Source organism: Olea europaea, unplaced genomic scaffold, assembly GCF_002742605.1.
Source record: "Olea europaea var. sylvestris unplaced genomic scaffold, O_europaea_v1 scaffold65, whole genome shotgun sequence".
NCBI lineage: Eukaryota > Viridiplantae > Streptophyta > Magnoliopsida > Lamiales > Oleaceae > Olea > Olea europaea.
Window position 1 is genome coordinate 457,631 of NW_019264872.1, and position 20,294 is coordinate 477,924.

Here is a 20,294-nt window from a genome sequence, read left to right on the forward strand (position 1 = left end):
TTCTTTTTTTTTTTTTTTTTTTTTTTGAGTGAACATTTGTTTTTTAGGTTGTTTCCAATTACATAGACAGCAACAAATAACTGGTGGAAATTTTGAATAAACAAATAAAAGAGATACAAACAACATATTCAGACTTCTGCTGCCAATTCTTCGAGGTACTTTCAAAAATGGAATAGTCAAAGAAGGGAAATTCCACTTTGAATTGTTCAATTATTAATATTATCACGATGGCCTATTGAGTGTTAAAAGACAAAAATACCCTTAAGTGTATTATACAATTACAAAAGATGATTTTGTTTAAAAAACATTACTACCATTTAGTTAACAAAAAAAAAAAATCAAACACTAACTACTTAAAATATCAAAATCAGCAAACTTCTCATATCTATTTACTCCAACACAGATAAAAACACTCTCATCTTTCATCTGTTTCAACCTCAAGATCTGAAAAATTCATCGAACACGATAACTGAATGTTTTTTATATCAATCTTATCATATCAGTAAGTTTATAATACGCACATTTAATTTTATTTTCGTTAAATTATTTTACATTTTAATAGAAAAATTTTATTTCGACATATAATGTTAATGTCGAGAGTTTTTTTAATATATCTGTGAAAAATTTTAAGAATTTGATGAGGAAAAATTCATCTGTGTATACTGAATATTTAATCTACAAAAGTTTGGTGTGTTTATTCTGTTGGACAGCCGAATTTGAATTGCCGACTATCCAGTTAATGTTGAAAAAAGCCGGCTGGACAGCTGGCTGTTTTAATTTATTTATTTTTTTGCTTTTTTTATTTACTTCGATATTTTTCTTGCAATTAACAATTATTTTTCGTCATGCAGATATAGTTGTAGTTCCAGTTTGTTACTATAATGATTTTAATTAGACGAAAGAAATCGATTGGTATGAAAATGGACGGGTGATAAACGTGGTGGTATCCCAATTTCCATAATAGAAACAACAACGTATGCAGAATTCTATAATATTTTGCAGAATAAGCTAAATGTCGATCTTTCTCAATATGAAATGGAATTTAAATTTAAATTCAGCGATCAGGAAGTTCCAAGTCTACCCATGACGATTTCCTCTGATGCCGAAGTGAATTATCTGTTTGAAATTAACAATAGGTACTCGACTCCTTTTTGCGTGACTTTAGTGAGGAAAGATATCATCGAAGGTGAACAAGTAGACTTAGATGAAGGGAATCACAACGCTAATGATTTTTAGGATACGGTCTAGATAGCTCGTGAAAATGATGCGGTTATTTCAGAGGCAGTTACTCACAAAATTTCGTCCGTAGTTCACGACAATGAGTGTGAAAATGCAAATATTTTACAGACGAAGATTTGATTGTTTTATCCCGGCAGAGACATGAATGGGATGGGACCTCAAGGACTGAATCGAGTGGATCGTCCTCTAACTCCTCGCGTGTGGTTCCCAATAATGAGGATTTGCAGGAAGCTGTGCACCTAATTGCGCTGGAATAAAACTTTGAGTTCAAAGTGAAAAATCGAACAAGTCATTGTTGACAATCGTCTGCGTAGACGACAGTTGTTGTTGGCATTTGCGTGCGACAAAGATGAACACGAATGAGCGCTTTATAGTTCGCAAGTACACATGGGAACATACTTGTGAAATGAAAATACGTCGAAATGATCACAGGCAAGCCCGAGCTTAGTTTATTGGTCGACATATAATGCACAAGTATCAGAATCCACGTACGATCTACAGACCATCAAACATCATTAACGACGTTCTCGAGAGTACCAAGTAGTCTTGAGCTACCAAAAAGTCTGGAAGGCCAAGGAATGTGCGTTTGAGGATTAAATGGGCTCTGCAGAGGAAGGATATGCTAAATTGGCCAGGTATTGCCATGAAATGGAGAAAACTAATCTTGGCTCGAAATTTTTTATTGAGACAAAGGGTAGGAATTGTTTCAAATTCTTCTTCATGGCTCTTGGACAATGCATTCAGAAATTTCGAAATGCAATTTTACTCCTAATTCTAGTTGATGGTACAACACTGAAATCTAAATATCAAAGCAAGTTGATTATTGCTACTTGTCAAGATGTTGACATCCAAATTTATCATCTTGCGTTTGGCATAGTCGATAGTGAGAATGACCTGTCGATGCAATGGTTCTTCACAGTCTTTAATAAATGTTATCTCTGAAATTTTTTCGGATGCACATCATAGGTAATGCATGTACCATATTCAAGGCAATCTAAAGATCAGGTATCGGGACAAAGGTATCGTTTCATTGTTCAGGAGAGCGGCTGATGCCTATAGTGTTGAAGAGTGTAACAAGTTCATGGTTGAATAGGAAGTAAATCATTCGATGCATGGGATTATCTAACAAAAATGGAGATTGAACATTGGGTGCGCTTGTTTTTTCCAGGACGTCGATACAACATAATGACGTCAAACAACGCGGAGTCTCTCAATGCATTATTCATGAAAGATCGAGAATTATCCATCCTTGCACTAATTCAGAATATCCATATCAAACTGCAGCAATGGTTTCACGATCGACGTGCATAATCACAGAATTGCATGAGCGTGCTAGCCTCGATGCAAGAGTAAAGGCTATTCAAAGTTGCAGAACTTGCGAGACAGTTGAATGTCGAACCGCTAGACGAGTCATTCTTCTTAGTAGAATGTGTACGTAATACGGCATACATGGTAGATTTAACTGATGACACATGCACTTGTAAAAAATTTCTGTTGGAGACTTTTCCATTTGAGCATGTAGTCGTGGTTGCTATGTATCGAGAATTCGCTGCTAGAACATTGTGCTCTCATTATTACACAACTGATTATTGGAGAGTTGCGTACCCTGAGACAATATTTCCTCTGTCGAACGAAGTTGAGTGGGAAGTCTCCGACCATATTCATTCACTCAATACATTGTTGCCACCTCTCATTGAACCTCGTGGTCCTGGATATCCAAGTACGTCTAGAATACTATCTACCGGAGAATTTTCTCGACAGTGTAAGTACAGTCGTTGCAAATCAGTAGAGCACACTCGTCAATATTGTACAAGTCATGTTCTTCTCAATGACATTTAGATCATTTGGTAATGTTGTCCATCTGAAATAAATAGTGTTTGCATTTATGTTACGATATTTCAAAGGACATTGTAATTTAATAATCGATTACAATGTTTACAAATATTTCGAAACTACAAAAAATCAATATTTATAGTATTTAAAATTATTTCGTAATTACGAAAAATTACAACTAATAATTACAATAAATCTATAGATCACCATTAAAGTAGAATAAGTCGCACGCTAACTTATTCTGCCAACTCTGTATCCAAGATTGGTTGATTTCATCAATCTTATGTGCTATACTAAAAAATTTGATGTACGTTATTGCAAAAATGGTACAATCGCACCTGCATACGAACAATAATGAGTTAGATCAGTACCATGCAGCAAAAAAATTAAGTATTAAATGTTAAAATTTTTAGAACCACTTACGATATTGTCTGTCTCACCGTCGTCGTGTCCCGTACGACGACTAATCTTTCTTTCACAGTCAATCCCGCCTGTATAGCCATCATAGGGACAAAAATGGCAATGAACTCTAGATTTTGCTCGACCTGACCCTATGTTAAACATGAATGATCGGGATCGTAGACATATATAGTAGACTCAGCGAACACAATTACCAAGGCTATGCAGTGATGATTCACGATCACTGGTATGTACATATGTGCACAATCCTGCCATGGCTTTCCCTGACACGTGGCCATATCCCTATGGTCCACTCAAGCATGTAGTCGGGCGCCGCGTACTCCTTGTCGACATGTTTGAGAGACTGGTACTCAATGTCAACGCTTCGTCCGAACTCCAAATTTAGTATGACTCGCCCAGGACTGTCAAATGACCCCAAATATCTTTGAACCCAATTACACAACAAGTCCATTGCTAGGTCGGTGTGCTGCATTAAGAAATAGCAATACAAAAAGGAGTTATTTCATTGCATAAACAAACAATGGTATACAAGTTATAAAAAATAACAATATAACTACTTCACTTACATCGTCCGTAAGCCAAGCTCCTGAAGTGATGATGTCGTTGAACCACTTATAAGCATTGGAGATCGTCACAGTACCGATCATTCGGCTGGTCCCGAAAAAAGAAACAGAGAAATGTTAAAGAAGCATATACGAGTAACGATCACTGGTATGTTCTAATATCACTAATAACATGAATACGAACCCGAGCAACATTCTTCTCCACTCCGTCTCGAACGCTTTTCATTTGGTATGGTCCACCTCCCGAAATAGGCTGGCAATCGTCCCATCGATGGACCTCCTCCTCCTCCTCGTCTCAGTCGTAAAGGAAGAGACAATGTACTATGACAACACTTTCGACCTCTTACTTACCACCAGCTCCGACATGTCAACAACGTGCTTTTTCGCCCCAGTGACAACAATCATCCTCCCCTCGCCCATTTCAGGAATCATCCCCTCCTTCACCCCGACAATCGCCACCTCCTCCTCCGTCGCTGTCGTCACCACCTCCTCGACCATTGCTCCCCTCTAGGGGCCCACCTCCTCGACCGTCGCTCCCGTTCCCGATGGGGCCACCCCTTCCTCCGCCCTCGAGGCTACCTTATCCTCCATGGACTGAAGAAAGGATTCTCATGCATCCTTCGACCACAACTGTAAGTGACCCCCATCTCTATCCTCTCGATCCCGGTTGTCACCTCCATCACACCACGTCTGCCTGCTATATCACCTCAAAGTGCTATCACCTCATCTTGAAGGTCCCCTAAATGCCCACGCAGCACTCTAACATCATCAGCTATATCCTCGACCATCCCTACCAATTAAAGTCCCAAATCGTCGACCTGCTTTACCATATCTCGACGTAGCGCGCCGATCTCCTCTGATATAACTCTTATCAGCTCTCGACGTAGCACGTTGACCTTCCCTGATATAACTCCTACCATCTTTTAACGCAACGTACCGATCTCCTACACCATAAATCCAGTCGGACGATGGTACAGATCATCAAAATAATCACCTTGAGGGGAAGGAGGTGATCCCGGCGGCAGAGGTGATGGCCGATCAATCGGCTCGCGGTCCCGCACAAATATACATATTATTAACTTATTCAATAATTGCTAACTCATACAAAACATTAATCAATAATTCACTTACCTAGTGTCGATCGAGAATCGAATCGGACATCTGGTCGTCTTGGGTCTACGAAATCACTATTTCACGCACAAGACCTCCATCGACGGTGTCAAATGAGTTATTACTTCAAGCTGACACATTGACATTTTAAAAAGACAAAATCATGTAATGAGATTTTAAACTGTGTACAATATAAATCACAAATTTATAATATTCACAGGAGGGTCGTCGAGGAGAGCCGATAATTGTTTCCCAACGGGACATCCCTTCACTTGAGTTGCTTGCCAATGGTACATCCGAGGGTAGCGTGTCTCCCATCGAGAGGGTACCCAATGTGGGGATGGTCTCATACGCCCAGATCTACAACACATAAATTAGTATATACAAATTCAATAGAAAAAAATATTTTAACATTGATTGCGTTAATCACTTACTTGCAGCGCTAAGGGGAATACGTAGGCATTGTACTTACACACGGGCCCCTTGGGCTTCGAGTGCAGTCTGGTGAAGATGTGAACGGTGTTCTCGAAACATCGACGACCCCATGGATAGTTGTTGAAGCGATCTATGTTGTCGACGATTTCCAGGTGGAAAAGGTCAATCGCAGTCTTCTTGTGGTGACACCGTATCACACTCTCAATGATGTAGACCAGACCTCCTGTTCGCGTCCTGTCCATCAGCTAAGGCAGAACCACCGCCCCCTGTCCTTAGAAGTAAGTGTTCTATAGCCTATTTCTTCTCTGAGTCCCGCCGCTAGTTACCTCATCGCTCGTAATCTTCAATCCAGTCAGCAAGGCAAACTCAAACATGAAATAGCTGGCGACTTTGCCCTCGAGGTCGAAGTGGAGTGCATCACCGTCAATTGGACTCAACAACCAATATAGAAGAGTATCGATCATCTGAACCGAATACTGCATCTCTCTCATAGGGTATCGAGGCCACATAAAGGACTGGCGCAGCATATCTGCATGCTGGTCGTTAAGCAGCTCTAGGACTAGGATGAAGCTGTCAAAGTTACTGTTCCACGTAACTTTGCCCAGCATCTATCTCAGCTCTATATCAAAATGATAATCCATCCTGAAAAAATTGAAACAGAATATTAGAACATTATACATGAAATAATGGAATGAAGCATAATAACCCAAAATTAAGCGAACCGAATCATAACTACTATTCGCAAGACAGATTCTATAAATTTTTTCTCTCTCACCAAAAATTAATAATATGATTTTTTTACCGTATTATTGAAAATTAATAATTACCATAAAAATTAAAATATAAAATAAAATGGAAACTAAAATTACAATTACAATTAAATTTAAAATAAAAAGTCAAAATTAGAATTAAAAAAGTAATTTTAAAAAGAAGGGAGCCGGTTAGAACCAATTGTTAGAACCGGCTGTTAACCACTCGCTGTTGACAGCTGGCCAATTGTTAGCTACCGGCTGTCAACAGCACATCGGTCCTGTCGTTGGAATCTACCATTTCCGACGAGTTGGAGCTCCCTACATAACCAAAATAGGTCAATACACTCCATCTATACGCAAATCTAGCCTAAGTCATGCCTTTCACACCACAAAAATAATATTCCAACCAATAATCTAATTAAAACTAAACAAAACCCAATGATATAATTATAACTCCACAAAAGCTAGCCTTTACAATAGGAGATGGTCGACAATCGAAAGTTTGACGGTGAGGAAGATATCTGGACGATTGACTATCAATGAAAGTGATTTCTTTCTCCAAAATGTCAAGAGAGTGTGAGGAAGATGAAGGGGTATTTTTTGGAAAAAGTGTCTTTAAAATGTATTTTCGTTTTTTTTTTTGAATCGGTCAAAAGCCAAAGTGGAAATAAGGGTGGGTCAACTAGCCATTTTCACTGATTTCCTCCAATTCTTCCACTTCACCATTCTTTTCCTCTATCCACTCCACAAAAAATCTACTCTTTCTACTTGTCAGTGCCTCTTTTTTCCTAGGAAACTGCCTGCCAACACAAAGTGCAACGAAATAAGCCCTAGAAACCATAATTTTCTCAAAAGCTACATGGTGTCACATAATTAACTTGCCGGATTTTCCAGATGCTTTTTTTCCCTTCAGCTGATGATTTGAAGAAATCTAAATACTTCTTCATTTTCGAGTCACCCTGCAAGAGATTGTACATTACAATAATTGGGGAAAAAAAAGAATAGTTGAAAAAACCTCATATTAGAAGAAAGTATCTCAAAATATGGTGTAGGAATGCCTTGTGAGAAACTAGGACTGTGTTCCACTGATTTATGAATATCAGAATAAGCTACGTAGTCTTGAAATTCAAAGCTGACATTAATAATATCGACGGAAACATTTTAAACGACCTAAAAGTAATACAAAATTATGCACTGGTTTATTGCCTTGGAGAAATGAAACATAGCGGAGCTAGCAGTATCATCAAGATACAAACTTTGTGACATGCCCTTCTTCTATTTCATTTTCATTTTCTGGTTGCTATTCTTTTTCTGTTCATCGGACGCGTAGTTTTCACATTAATCTTGAAATTGTGGAGACCCTGATGATGCATCAGAAACCATGGAAAGGTTTTCATCTTCTTGTGATGGTTTTTATTTTGAATAGAAGAAATAAATGAGTTTAGATAGAAGTGAGTAAATAGATTTTATGTGGGATAGAAATGATAGGAGTAATTTAATTGAACATTATAGTTGAAGGAGAAAAAGGTAATTTTATTAAAGTTTTACAAAGTGGCTTTCGATTTACAATGCAAGAGATTGGATGTTGTTTTGAATTTTTTTGTTACAACATTTTGAAGGTGGTAGCCGCTATTTATACACACAAAATGATGGTGAAAACTATTCTAGAAAATTCTGATTTTTTTTCATATTTTATTACTTGTTTCTCAAGACATTCTAGAAAATTCTATTTTTTCTTTTTAATTTTTAATTACTATTTTTGCTTGCTCATCAAGAAATTCTAGGGACTTCTATTTATTATTTATTTTCTTGCTCCCCAAGACAATTCTAGTAAATTCTAGATTAATCTCAAACTATACAACAACCATTAATACTACTCCTTGGTGCATATTTTGATTACTCTGATCAGTTCTCGTAATAACTTGAACTTTGCTCGTGGTAGCGCCTTTGTAAATATATATTTGTTAATTGTTCTTCAGTCTTGCAATGTTTGAGCTCTATCTCTTTAATTGCTTCAGATTCTATGATGAAATGGTACTTGATGCCAATGTGTTTGGTTCTGCTATGGAATACGAGATTCTTAACCATTGCTATTGCTGACTTGCTGTCACAGTAGATCTCTGTTGCTTCATTTTGTGATTCTCTCATGTCTTAAAGTATGTGTTTTAGCTATATAGCTTGACTCATTGCCATTGCTGCTGCAAATACTCTGCTTCAGCTGATGATTGTACAACCGTTGCTTGTTTCTTTGATGCCCAAGAGAAAATTCCGGAAGCTAGTGTGAATATATAGCCTGATGTGCTCTTCATATCATCTACTGATCATGTCCAATCGCTATCAGTATACCCAAGTAGTCATGAGTTAGGCTAGTCTTATTCCTTATTCCATAGTTTTTGTTCCTTAGAGATATCTTAGTATCCGCTTTGCAGCTCTATAGTGAACTTGACTTGGATTTTGCATGAATCTTGAAAGTAGGTTGGTTGCATACATTATGTCTGACCTTATAGCTTTAAGATAGAGCAAACTTCGAATTAAGCTTTGAAATTGTGAGTTGTCTGATTTCGGACTGCCGTATTCTTTCTTGAGAGATTTATTGCTATCCAAGGGTGTTGTTACTATTTTGCAACCTTCCATCTTGAACTTCTTTAATAGACTAGTGGTATACTTCTTCTGAGCAATGAAGACCAATCTTCAGATTGAGCTATCTCAATCCCAAGAAAATAATGCATTAATCCCAGATCAGTCTTCTCGAACGTTTTCAACATGTCTGCCTTGAATTTCTCGATCATCTTCTCATCGTTCCCTGTATAGATGAGATCATCAACAGATAAAGGATTATATGTGTACTGCTCGTACCTTGATTTTTTATGTATAGAGTTGGTTCACTTTGGCTCCTTATGAATCCTTACTTAGTGAAGTAATTGTTTATTCTGTTGTACCAAGCTCGTGGAGCTTGCTTTAATCTATATAGTGCGTTCCTTAATTTGAAAACTTTATCTTCTTTACCTTGTACCACGTACCCTTGAGGTTGCTCTATATAAACTTCTTCTTCAAGATAACCATTAAGAAATGCTGATTTGACGTTTAGTTGGTAAATCTTCCACTTTTTCTGTGCAACTAGTGCAATCAACGCCCTTATAGTGTCAAGACGTTCAACTGAAGCAAATATCTCAGTGTAGTCGATGCCAAATTGTTGTGAGTATCTTTTGGCGACTAGCCTTGCTTTATGTTTTTGGATTGAGTCATCAGCATTAAGCTTTGTCTTGTAGACCTACTTAACTCCTATGACTTCTTTATCTTGGGGAAGATCTACAAGCTCCCAAGTCTTTTTTCGATCATTTTTATTTCTTCATCCATAGCTTGTCTCCATTCTGGTTGTTTTGAAGTTGATTCATAGCTTTCAGGTTCAACAACCATCCAGTTGCAGTTTTGATATATTTTTTATAATCTTCGTGCTTTGCTTGGTGACGATTCTGGTGAGTTAACTAGTTCTTCTCCAGTTGCTTGTTGTGGGAAATCTAGTTGATTGTTCTCCTCAATATCACCATCTTATTTTTTTGGTTGTGTTAGGATGCCGATAGCTTTTCTTTCGACTTGTCCAGTCTTCATCAAATTTAACATCTCGACTTATACTTAGCTTCTTTGTTCTTAGGTTATATGCTCGACAGCCTTTTGATTGAGTACTATAATTAGCTTCTTTGTTCTTAGATTCATTTTTCTATTTTTTCATCTAGCTTACCTCTTTTCTCCTGTGGAATATGTGTGTAGCAGATGTAGCCAAAAATTCTGAGATGCTTTGCTAATGGTTTTCATCCGCTCCATGCTTCCACTGGCGTTTTGTCTTACACAACTTTAGTCGGACATCCATTTAGTAAGTCGACTGCAGTGCTTATCGCTTCTGCCTAGAAAGTTTTTGGAAGACATTTCTCCATTAGCATAGTTCAAGCTATCTCCATTACATTCTATTTTTTCATTTTGACACGCCATTTTGTTGTTGAATTCTTTTGATGTATATTCTTTGCCTCAGTCACTTCTGCTGGTTTTGATGTTGTAACCACTTTGCTTTTCAACATAAGAAATATACCATGTCATTCTAGTGTAGTCATCAATGAAGAAAATGAAGTACCTATTTTGCTTACGTGATGGAGTACGCATCGGACCACATGTGTCAGCTCTAATGGCTTTTTAGCTCTCCAAGATTTTTTGGACATAAATGGCTGGTGGTGTTGTTTCCCGAACAAACATCTTTCACAAACTGCATCAATCTCTTTTATGACTAGTCAGTCTCTCATCATTCTCTTTTGTTGTAGGATATTCAACTCGTAGAAGTAGAAATGTCCAAATCCTTTGTGCCACAGCCATGACTCGTCCACTTGTGCCATCATTGCCGAATTTTTGTATATCTCCATTGGATTGGAAAGCATCTGTTATCCCGCTTTTTGAATTTTGCAATTACAAGATATTTATCTTTCTTGTCATAGATCGTGCAAGAATCTCCTTCAAAATGTAATATATATCCTTTCTCCATCATCCGGCCTACACTTAATAGATTTTGATCTATTGTAGGGACTAAAAGAACTTCATTGATGTATCTCTTGCCCTTTTGTGTCAATAGCAATAGTGCATTTGCCTGTTGCCTTTATAAAATTTTCATTGTCAATCTTGATTTTTGCCTTGATTTTATCAAGACTACAGAAAATACTTTCATCTTTCGTCATATGATTTCTACAGCCACTATCTAGATACCACGTATCCAGTTTGTCATCAAATGCATCTTTGTTAGTGGTATAAAATAAACTTCCTTCTATATCATTTTCTTCGGAGAAATTAGCTTGATGTTTATGGCGAATAGTGGTGACCCTAAAGTAACAGATTCAAATATCTCGATTTTACTGACCTTCAGACGTGGTCCGCTATGGTAAATTTGGTTATTCTAATTAAATTTCAAGATTAGCGCGTCATTTTGTAGAATGAGAATAGGATTGGAGGTTACCGTGTGGGATAACCATTACTTGCTCTTACATTATTGAAGTATTTCTTTTTGATAAGATCCGTTTATTATCTTTGTGATATACTTTATGTGAAATTGTTTTAGTTGAAACTGTTTTGATTGACATACTCCTTTGTTGCACCATTAATTCTATTAAAATACGTAGACCATACCCTTTTGAACATTCCCATGATCTAAAATCACCAATCTTACGAAACCCTTAGGAATATAGAACGGTGTATATTGTCTGCGACTCTAGAACTACGTTGGATGGCTTAATTGTGATTTTGTAAATTTCTAATTGATTTGTAAAAAAATGACAATGATTTGGGAATCTTTAACAAAAAATGTAATTTTTCAATATGGTAACAAAAGATGAGAGGTATTTTTGTCCAACAAAAGGTTTCAAAAGCCATTGAAAACAAAATTTCAACTTATTTTTCAAAAGAACAAAAAGAAGAAGTCGATAAACTTGCTTATATTTCAATCATTTTACACTTATCTGACACTATTTTGAGAAAAGTGGTAAACGGAACACTACTAAAAAAAACTTCAAAAAAAATTGGAGAACTTGTATTTGCTTAAATCTACTTCGAACAAGCTTTACTTCCTTGAGCGTTTTTCCAGTTTTAAAATTGATTTTGCAAATGATCTTGATGACAATTTGAATGTGTTTGAACAAACTTGTTCAAGATTTTGTTAACTGAGCACAAATGGTGTCTGAAACCTAAAAACCTATATGTTTGCTTAATTCTATGTCTGACATTTATAAGGAAGTTAAAAATGCAATTAAATCTTAAAAATGCAATTAAGTATGGTATGGTAGTTTGACTTTTGAAATTGTCATTGACTCACTTAAAAGTAAGGAGATGAAAATTAAAGATGAAAAATACGATAAGAAAAGCGTGAGATTCACATGGTGAGAAGTAAAACTCGATTTAGGTAAAACAATCATGATGGGTTCCATAGTGGTGGCGAGTCAAGTGGTAATTGGGGTAAAAAGAAGGGCAATGATAGGTCTAAATCAAAATCTAGGACCAAGGTTAAGAAATGATGTGGTTACGGGAAAACGGGGACATTTTATAAAATACTGCTACAAATAGACGGGTAAGCTAAAGGGTAGAGAGAGAGAGAGAGAGAGAGATGAAGTAAATGTGTTGTCTTCTACTTCCAATGTTGATGATGGTAAAGTTTACACAATTATAAGTTTTATTGCTTAACCTGCCAAATTGAATCTATTTGACAATTATCGTTTGCATGAATGGATACTTGATCCTGATGCATCTTTTCATGCGATTTCACAAAAAGATTGGTTTGAAATTTGTATGAATCAAATGATGGGCATATTGTTAACAATTCTGGTTATACTGTTGTTGGAATTGGTGATAATACCTTAAAGTTTGATACTGTTTTTGTGTATACTTTAAAAGATATTAGATACATTCATGAACTATCTAGGAACTTCATTTCAATAGAGAGATTTGAAAAGGCTGACTTCACTAGTAAAATTGGAAATAAAGTTCTAAAATTGATTAAAGGTGCACTTATTTCCACTAAGGGAACCATGAGAATTGATATTTATATTACTACTAGAGAAGTGATAAAAGGTTTTGTTTACTTTATCTCTTCTGACAAAGCTGATCACACACATAAATGATATTATAGACTAGGACATATGGGTAATAAGAAGCTTAAACTCCCTAAGGAAAAAGGTACTTTTGGTAATGATTGTGTGTCTGAAAATCTTTCTATGATTACTGTATGCTCAGTAGGTATTATAGAACTTCTTTTTCCAAGAGTGTTCACAAAACTAAAGTTATGTTTGAATATGTACATTCAGACTTGTGGGATCCTGCTAGTAATCCCACTTCATGTGAAAATAGGTATTTCTTGTCTATCATTGATGACTACACAAGGAAAAATGTAGGTTTATCTTTTAAAAGATAAGTCTGATGCTTTTCACAGTTTTAATAAGTGGAAAAGACAGATTGAGAACCAAACTAGCAAGATGATTAAGTTTTTTAGAACTGATAATGGTGTAGAGTTTTGTAACACTGAATTTGATAATAGGTGTAAAGAAAATGGAATAATAAGGTATAAGATTGTTCTAACTCCTCAGCAAAATGGGTAGCTTAAAGGATGAATAGAGTTATACTTGATGAAGTGTGTTGCATGATATTAAGTTCTGGTATCTCAAAGTCATTTTAGAGTAAAGCTTTTATGACTGCGTGTTATTTGATTAATCTAATTTTATCTACTGCATTGAATGGTGATACTCCTCATCAAAAATTTTCTAATAAACTAAATGAGTATTCTATGTTTATATCTTTTGGTTGTGCTACGTTTTTCATCAAAGTGAGGGAAAGCTTGAACCTAGAGCTAGAAAATGCATTTTTCTAGGTTACCTTGATGGTGTCAAGGGTTATAGGTTATGAGATAGAAGCCAAAAGGGAGTTAAGATCACTGTGAATATAGATGTCACATTTAACTAGGCTGAGATCCTTGTTTTAAGACTGAAGCTGAACCTATGAGTGAAGAAGAGAAAGGTGAAGAAAATGATCAATTGAAGGTGGAGTTAGGAAACCTTAGCACATCTATCCCTATCACTCCTAACAAGGTGGAGACTCAGTTTCAACAACTTAAGGTGGAGAATAGAGAGGAAGTAGTGATATAAAAGCATCTCGAGGAAGAGAACCCCTTAGTGGATTATAATTTAGCTAAGGATAGAGAAAGAAGATAGCCGAGAACACCTAGAAGATTTGAATATGAGTTTGAGTTAGCTTTTATTCATGCTAGCTATGAGAAGCTAGTTGACAGAGAGCCAAAACCTTTATAGATGCAATGAAGAGTGAATAGTCTGAAAAGTAGTTTAAGGCAATGAAAGAGCAGATGAGTTCCCTAAAAAAGAATCAAACATGGGAACTAGTGCCTAGATCTAAAAATAAATCTATAATTGACTCTAAGTAGATTTTTAAGGTTAAAGATGGTAATAGAACATGTGAACCCTTAAGATTTAAAGCTAGGTTGGTGGTCAAGAGGTATACAAAGAAGGAGGTGATTGATTATAATGAGATTTTTTTACCCTTTATTAAGTACGCTACTATTAAGGTCATGCTTATATTGGTTACACATTTTGACTAGGAATTTGAACAACTTGATGTAAAAACTACCTCTTTACACGGTGAACTTGATAAGCAAATCTTTTTGAATCAGCTAAAAGGTTTTAAAGACAAACTAAAACCTGATGATAAGTATTTTTGAAAGGTTTTTATATGGCTTAAAGTAATCATCTAGACATTGTATAAAAGATTTAATTTTTTTGTACTCACTATAGGGTTTCAAATGAGCAAATTTGATCATTGCCTATATTTTCAATATGATGATACTAATAATGAATACGTGTTTTTATTTCTATATGTGAATGATAAGTAAGATAAAAATAAAGTTGAATGATGGATTTAACATGAAAGATCTAGGTAAAACCAAGAGAATTTTAGATATGGAATTTGAAAGAAATAGGTCAAATTTTACTTTGTTTTTGCATCAGTCAACTTATGTTTCAAAGGTATTTAAAAAGATTTGGCTTTCAAGATTTCAAACTTGTTATATTACTTTTAGCTAATCATTTTGTATTATTTAAAGATCGGGCTCCATATAATGAAAAAGAAATAGAATACATGAGTTCCATATTCTAGTGCGTATTTGATGGTTTGCACTACACCGAATTTAGCCTTTGCTATTAGTACTATTAGTAGATAAATGTTTAATTCGAGCCCCAAACATTGGGAAACCTTAAAATGGATGTTAAGGCATTTAAAGTGGACTAATGATGTAGGTCTAAAGTTCGGTTCTAATAATGAATGTCTGAAATTGAAAAGTTTTATAATGCAAACCATGTGGAGGATAGAGATAGTAGAAAATCCATTTCTTCCTATATGTTTACTTTGTCTAACTCTTATATTAGTTGAAAATCACAATTACAATACATAGTTGTACTATCCACTATAAAATTAGAATTTATTACTACCATTGAAGAGATTAAAGAAGCTTTGTAGCTTAGAGGTTTGCTTAATGAACTTTGTATTTTAAATGAATATGTGGTAGTATATTTAGTTAGTCAATCTTCTATACATTTACGCAAAAATCCCATTTTTCACGAATGCAAAAAGCACATTGATGTTAGGCCACACTTTATTAGAGATATTCCATCACAAGTGGTGAAACTTGAAAAGATACATACACAATATAATCCTTCAGACATGGGCATTGATGAGCTGCGATTGGTGAAGTTGTAAGGACATTTTAAACGTTGGTGGAGGTAACTAATTTTCAATTTTACCGATTCCCACTTTTGGAATTGTTACTAACAAGTAATAGTGTTTTCTTACAAGTTGACACCAACAAAGAGGTTTGTTGGACAAGTTGTTGTCAAACGACTTTTCGAGCTATGGTTTAACTTGGTATGATTTTTTCTCAGTCGGCATTGACCAATTGACCAATTGATTTTTTCTAGCCCCTTGGATGTCTTATGGTGAATGGCCCACTTAATAACTCACTTGATCAGCTATTTGGCTTGGCCCACTTTTACACCCTAATCACATTTATATATGTGCTACTTCATTAGCCGTGTTATGTGTGTGTGTTGCTTTGTTTTCTTCCTTGGTGAAAAATGGCGCCTTGCTTTGTGCTCCCTTTTCTGTGCCTTTTCTTCTCCAATTTATTTGGCCTTTGTGGTTGCAATAATAGCCCTATTGTGTATTCTAAGTGGGCATTCTTCAAGCAATCGGAGTTTGGGTCCTTGCTTGGTTTTTGGTTTGGATCTCGGCTTGTTAGAGGTTTTGATTGAATTGGACTATATTGAGCCTTGAAAAACTTTGGTGATCTCTCATTCCGTATCAACAGTGCTTCTATTTTAATTTTTTATATAAAAATTAAATTATTTTAAATTTTATAATACGTATTCTCATTTTATAATTTGTTTAAAAAATCATATCGACGTACTTGTATTGTATCGTGTTCGAATTATTTTAAAAAAAATTTCCATGGCATGTATAGAACTTTATAATAATAAATTTCTGTTTAATGCTTATTTCATACATGTTGTCAAAATTGAGTTAATGGACATTGACCCATTTTATGCAATAGAATGGGAATGATGTTCAGAAGCCAGCGGAGACTGTAGAGGTACAAATGAATACAGGCCCATCACGTGTTTCCTGTAACATGTACAGATATGTGATAATAGATACACTTCCAAAATTCATACGAAAACATTGATTAACGGGACTCGACCAGATAACACAAGCATATTTTACGACCCCATGTGGTAGCCATTTTCTTCAAAATGCATTTTTCTCTCTCTTTTTTTCAGCCACACTTTCTTTATTAAAATAATATTGCATGTAAATTAAAAAAATTTCCTTATTTTTCAACCACACATTTTACATCAATTTACTATTCTAAAATACATTTTTATGTAAAAATACCTATCAAACACCCTCTTACATGTCTCTTTTTCTAGTCGAGCCCAGTGAGTATGTCATTTAAACCTTGAGTTTTGAGAAGATTAGAAGTTACACGAGGGGTAAAATGTAGATGACACAGGCCTAAATTTAATGGGTGCAACTCTGTACATCAATGCTTCATTGAAATGAATATAGGGTATCCATCTGAGCCAGCTGGTACCTGTACTTAATTTCATTTGCACATGCTCTACGCTGGCTACTTGCATGCCTTCAACAAGATCAATCTCCATTTCTATCTTATTTATTGCGATGGTTGATCCATTCAAAATATCAGATCGGAAAGGTACGAATATCATTACACAATGGATTTTATGTGTCCATCGTCTTTTGTACGTTAAAAAAAGCATAATTTGGTGTAGTTTCTTTTACTAGATTTAGTTTGGAGCTTTATAAGAAGTTTAGATTCATCTAAATCTATTAAGGAAATGGATTATTGTTTGCAAAATTCAACTGGCAAAAATCACGCGAAGCGATGAGTGAGTCTAACTGCATCTATGAGTGGTGTGTTGTCAAAATAACTAATAGAAATGGTACATTTGCATCAACAATCAGATGTGTTGAAGCAAAAAATAAAAAAATTTCGAGTAAAACTTTATTGCTATTAATTCCCCCACTCTTTGTACCTAAAAAATAAATGTTCACTTATATGGACGTCGTACTTAGAGCATGGCTGATATGCATAAGAGTAGGAAAATTATTTAAACATGAATTTGTACATTATTTTTTTTGACATATTTACCGTTTCTTCTACTCACTCAAGCTGCTTGCACTGTCAAGCTACATATTATCAAATTTCACGGTTTTCTTTATAAGAGAAGATTTGGACGATGGACAGTATTTGTTAAGAAAGTAAATTAAAATAATAGATGATTCTATTCTTACATTAAAGCATTGATAATGTCAACATCTCAAACCATTGTACACTAATTGAGTTGTGCGTGATACACGCACATATACCATTGAGACTCTAATCCCACAAAATTGGATTAAAAATATCAATAACCACTATACTTATGCATCTAAACGGTGATCGAACTTTAAATTAACTTTTTTCAAAAAAGTTATTATGCTTTTAAGTTTTAATGGAGTTTCTCGTCTGTCACTCCATCTCTTGCTGTACTTTCATTTGAAAATTAACAATTTTCACGAAGTGACATAGATATTTAATTCTCAAACACTCCAAAGTGTTGAATGGAAAAACATCCTTAAGAGTATAATGACTACTCAGAAAAAAATTTAAATTCACTAAAGTTGGAGAATAATTTTAAAGTACTTTCACTACTCCAAAAAAGTTTGATATTCGATATCGATTAAAAACAACGTTGAAACTATAGTAACAATTGGACTTTTTAAAAGCCCCACCTTCATAGCAAATGTTATAGGTTGAAAAATAAAATTACAAATAAGGAGGGTAAAAATCCGTTGCTCAATAAAGCAAAGGCATCTGAGCAATTAATGTTTGAGTGGACAAGATGATAAGTGTATTTTATACCCTTATTGGGGGCTTTAAATAATGATATTGTGTAGTTCTTCTGATGAAATATAGCCTAATTTATGTTATATTGCGTAAAATAGGTAAAACTCAATATTTGATGAAGAACTGGTAAAAAGAATGTAAAAATAGTGAAAATGACGAAATTCAAAAGTCGAGGACTAAATTGAAAATAATCAATAGATGATATGGGCGACAAAATGAAGATCAAAGATGCTAAAGATTTAATTGGATACAATTGAAACATAAAGGAACAAGATTACAAGAGAAAATAGCTCAATTGAATCAAATAAAATACAATACTTCAAAAGTTGAGTCGGATTGCAAAATGGTGATTTAAGAATGCCAAGGATCAAATGGAGTTGAAGAAAAATCAATGGGCTGAGAATTTGTTGAGAATGATCAAAATACACGAGTAAAAAAGTTCGACAAAAAATTGTACTATTTTTAAGTATAGGCTTGCAAGTCGTGTTTAAGTAAGGTAACAAAAATTTATTCCAGAGACCAAATCACACGTATTACTCGTATGCACAACATGAAAAAAAATTGTTTCCTTTTGGTATGCAATCTTTTAGCGCCCTATTTATACCAAGAGCCGTACAAAACGTGAGAAGACCTCTCTAGGACTAAAATGCAAGATTATCCATCCAAAATCAAGATTTCATTTAAGAAAGTGGATTTCTCTATCTTCTTCCATATTTCTTCGATCCGGATGATGTCTTTTCATTTTTTCTTGTATAATTTAATAATCAGGATGATTGACTAGGTTTTTCTTTTGTATTGGATGAATGACGAACCCCATTATTTTTTTTTATTTTAATTCAAGACAAATAATTTATTTCTTGATTTTCTTGACTGTTTTTGCATTACCATTGAACTATTTGATTGATTGATTACTAATTAGTAAGTTGCTTGTTATAATGCATGAATACTCATAATAAGTTTAGAGCGCAATAAAATCAACACATGGACAATAGATATTATGAATAATATCTCTATCATGTTTAATCCTATATGATAAATCTGATGAATTAATGCATGTTTTTCATATGAATTTAGACAAGGAATATGATCGGGTCGTGTTAAATATATGTTTAATATATTTTGAAAAATAATATTGAATAAAAGTGAATTATCAATTATTTTTAATACACGAATTTACTAAATTATGAATTAAGAGTTGATTTAATTGACAATAGGGGGATTCACGATTTCAACACAAACATTCACATAATATTTATTTGCTTTCTTAGTTTAAGAATAGTATAGAATACATACAAACTAACTCTTTTAATTGTATATTACTTCGAATTTAATAAAAGTTACAGAATTAAATATTAGACCTTAATCCTCGTGGGAACAATATTCTTTACTCACACATCTTATTACTTATGCAACGATCCCGTACATTTGCAGATTTTATGCAAACAAGTTTTTTGCACCGTTATCGGGGAATGACGGATTTAATTTTAGTTTAGTAGTTTCTATTCGACTCGATTTTTACTTTTATTTTTTTGTGGATTTTGGCTACCCAATCTGATCTCTCTTGTTTGATATTCTTTCCAGGTACTATTCAGCAGTGCATCTAAAATTCTAACATTGGCATGGTAAAATATTTTTTCAATAAATAATCTCGACATAAACTATGAGGAACTTCATATCTATTGTGAATTCTGCTTTAGGGTGCATTATACTGGCTACTGCTTGAATACTTGCAATGATCCCTATCAACATAAGCTCCTATGGTTTAAACAATATTTAAGATGTCGAAGACTAGCAATTAACACATATTTTGAATGCTACATGCCTGTGGGCGAGTGTATCTCTTTCGACACTCTTGTGGGATTTGGTCTTTCCATGGTAAACGAGGAGATACTTGCAAAACACTACACTGATTTTGTCAAGTTGGTTGAAAACAAATTGTGTGTAGGAGAT

The 20,294-nt window shown here is 34.7% G+C and overlaps 1 protein-coding gene across 1 annotated transcript; it reads left to right on the forward strand.

The window, feature by feature from the left end:
* Positions 1-2,688: 2,688 nt before the first annotated feature.
* On the forward strand, positions 2,689-3,078 carry LOC111390097. The gene has a single exon (XM_023015084.1). The coding sequence runs from the start codon at positions 2,689-2,691 to the stop codon at positions 3,076-3,078; it is 390 nt and encodes a 129-aa protein (XP_022870852.1).
* Positions 3,079-20,294: the final 17,216 nt, after the last annotated feature.

Coding starts and splice junctions, on each gene's coding strand:
- LOC111390097 (XM_023015084.1), top strand. CDS start 2,689: ATGGTAGATTTAACTGATGACACATGCACTTGTAAAAAATTTCTGTTG.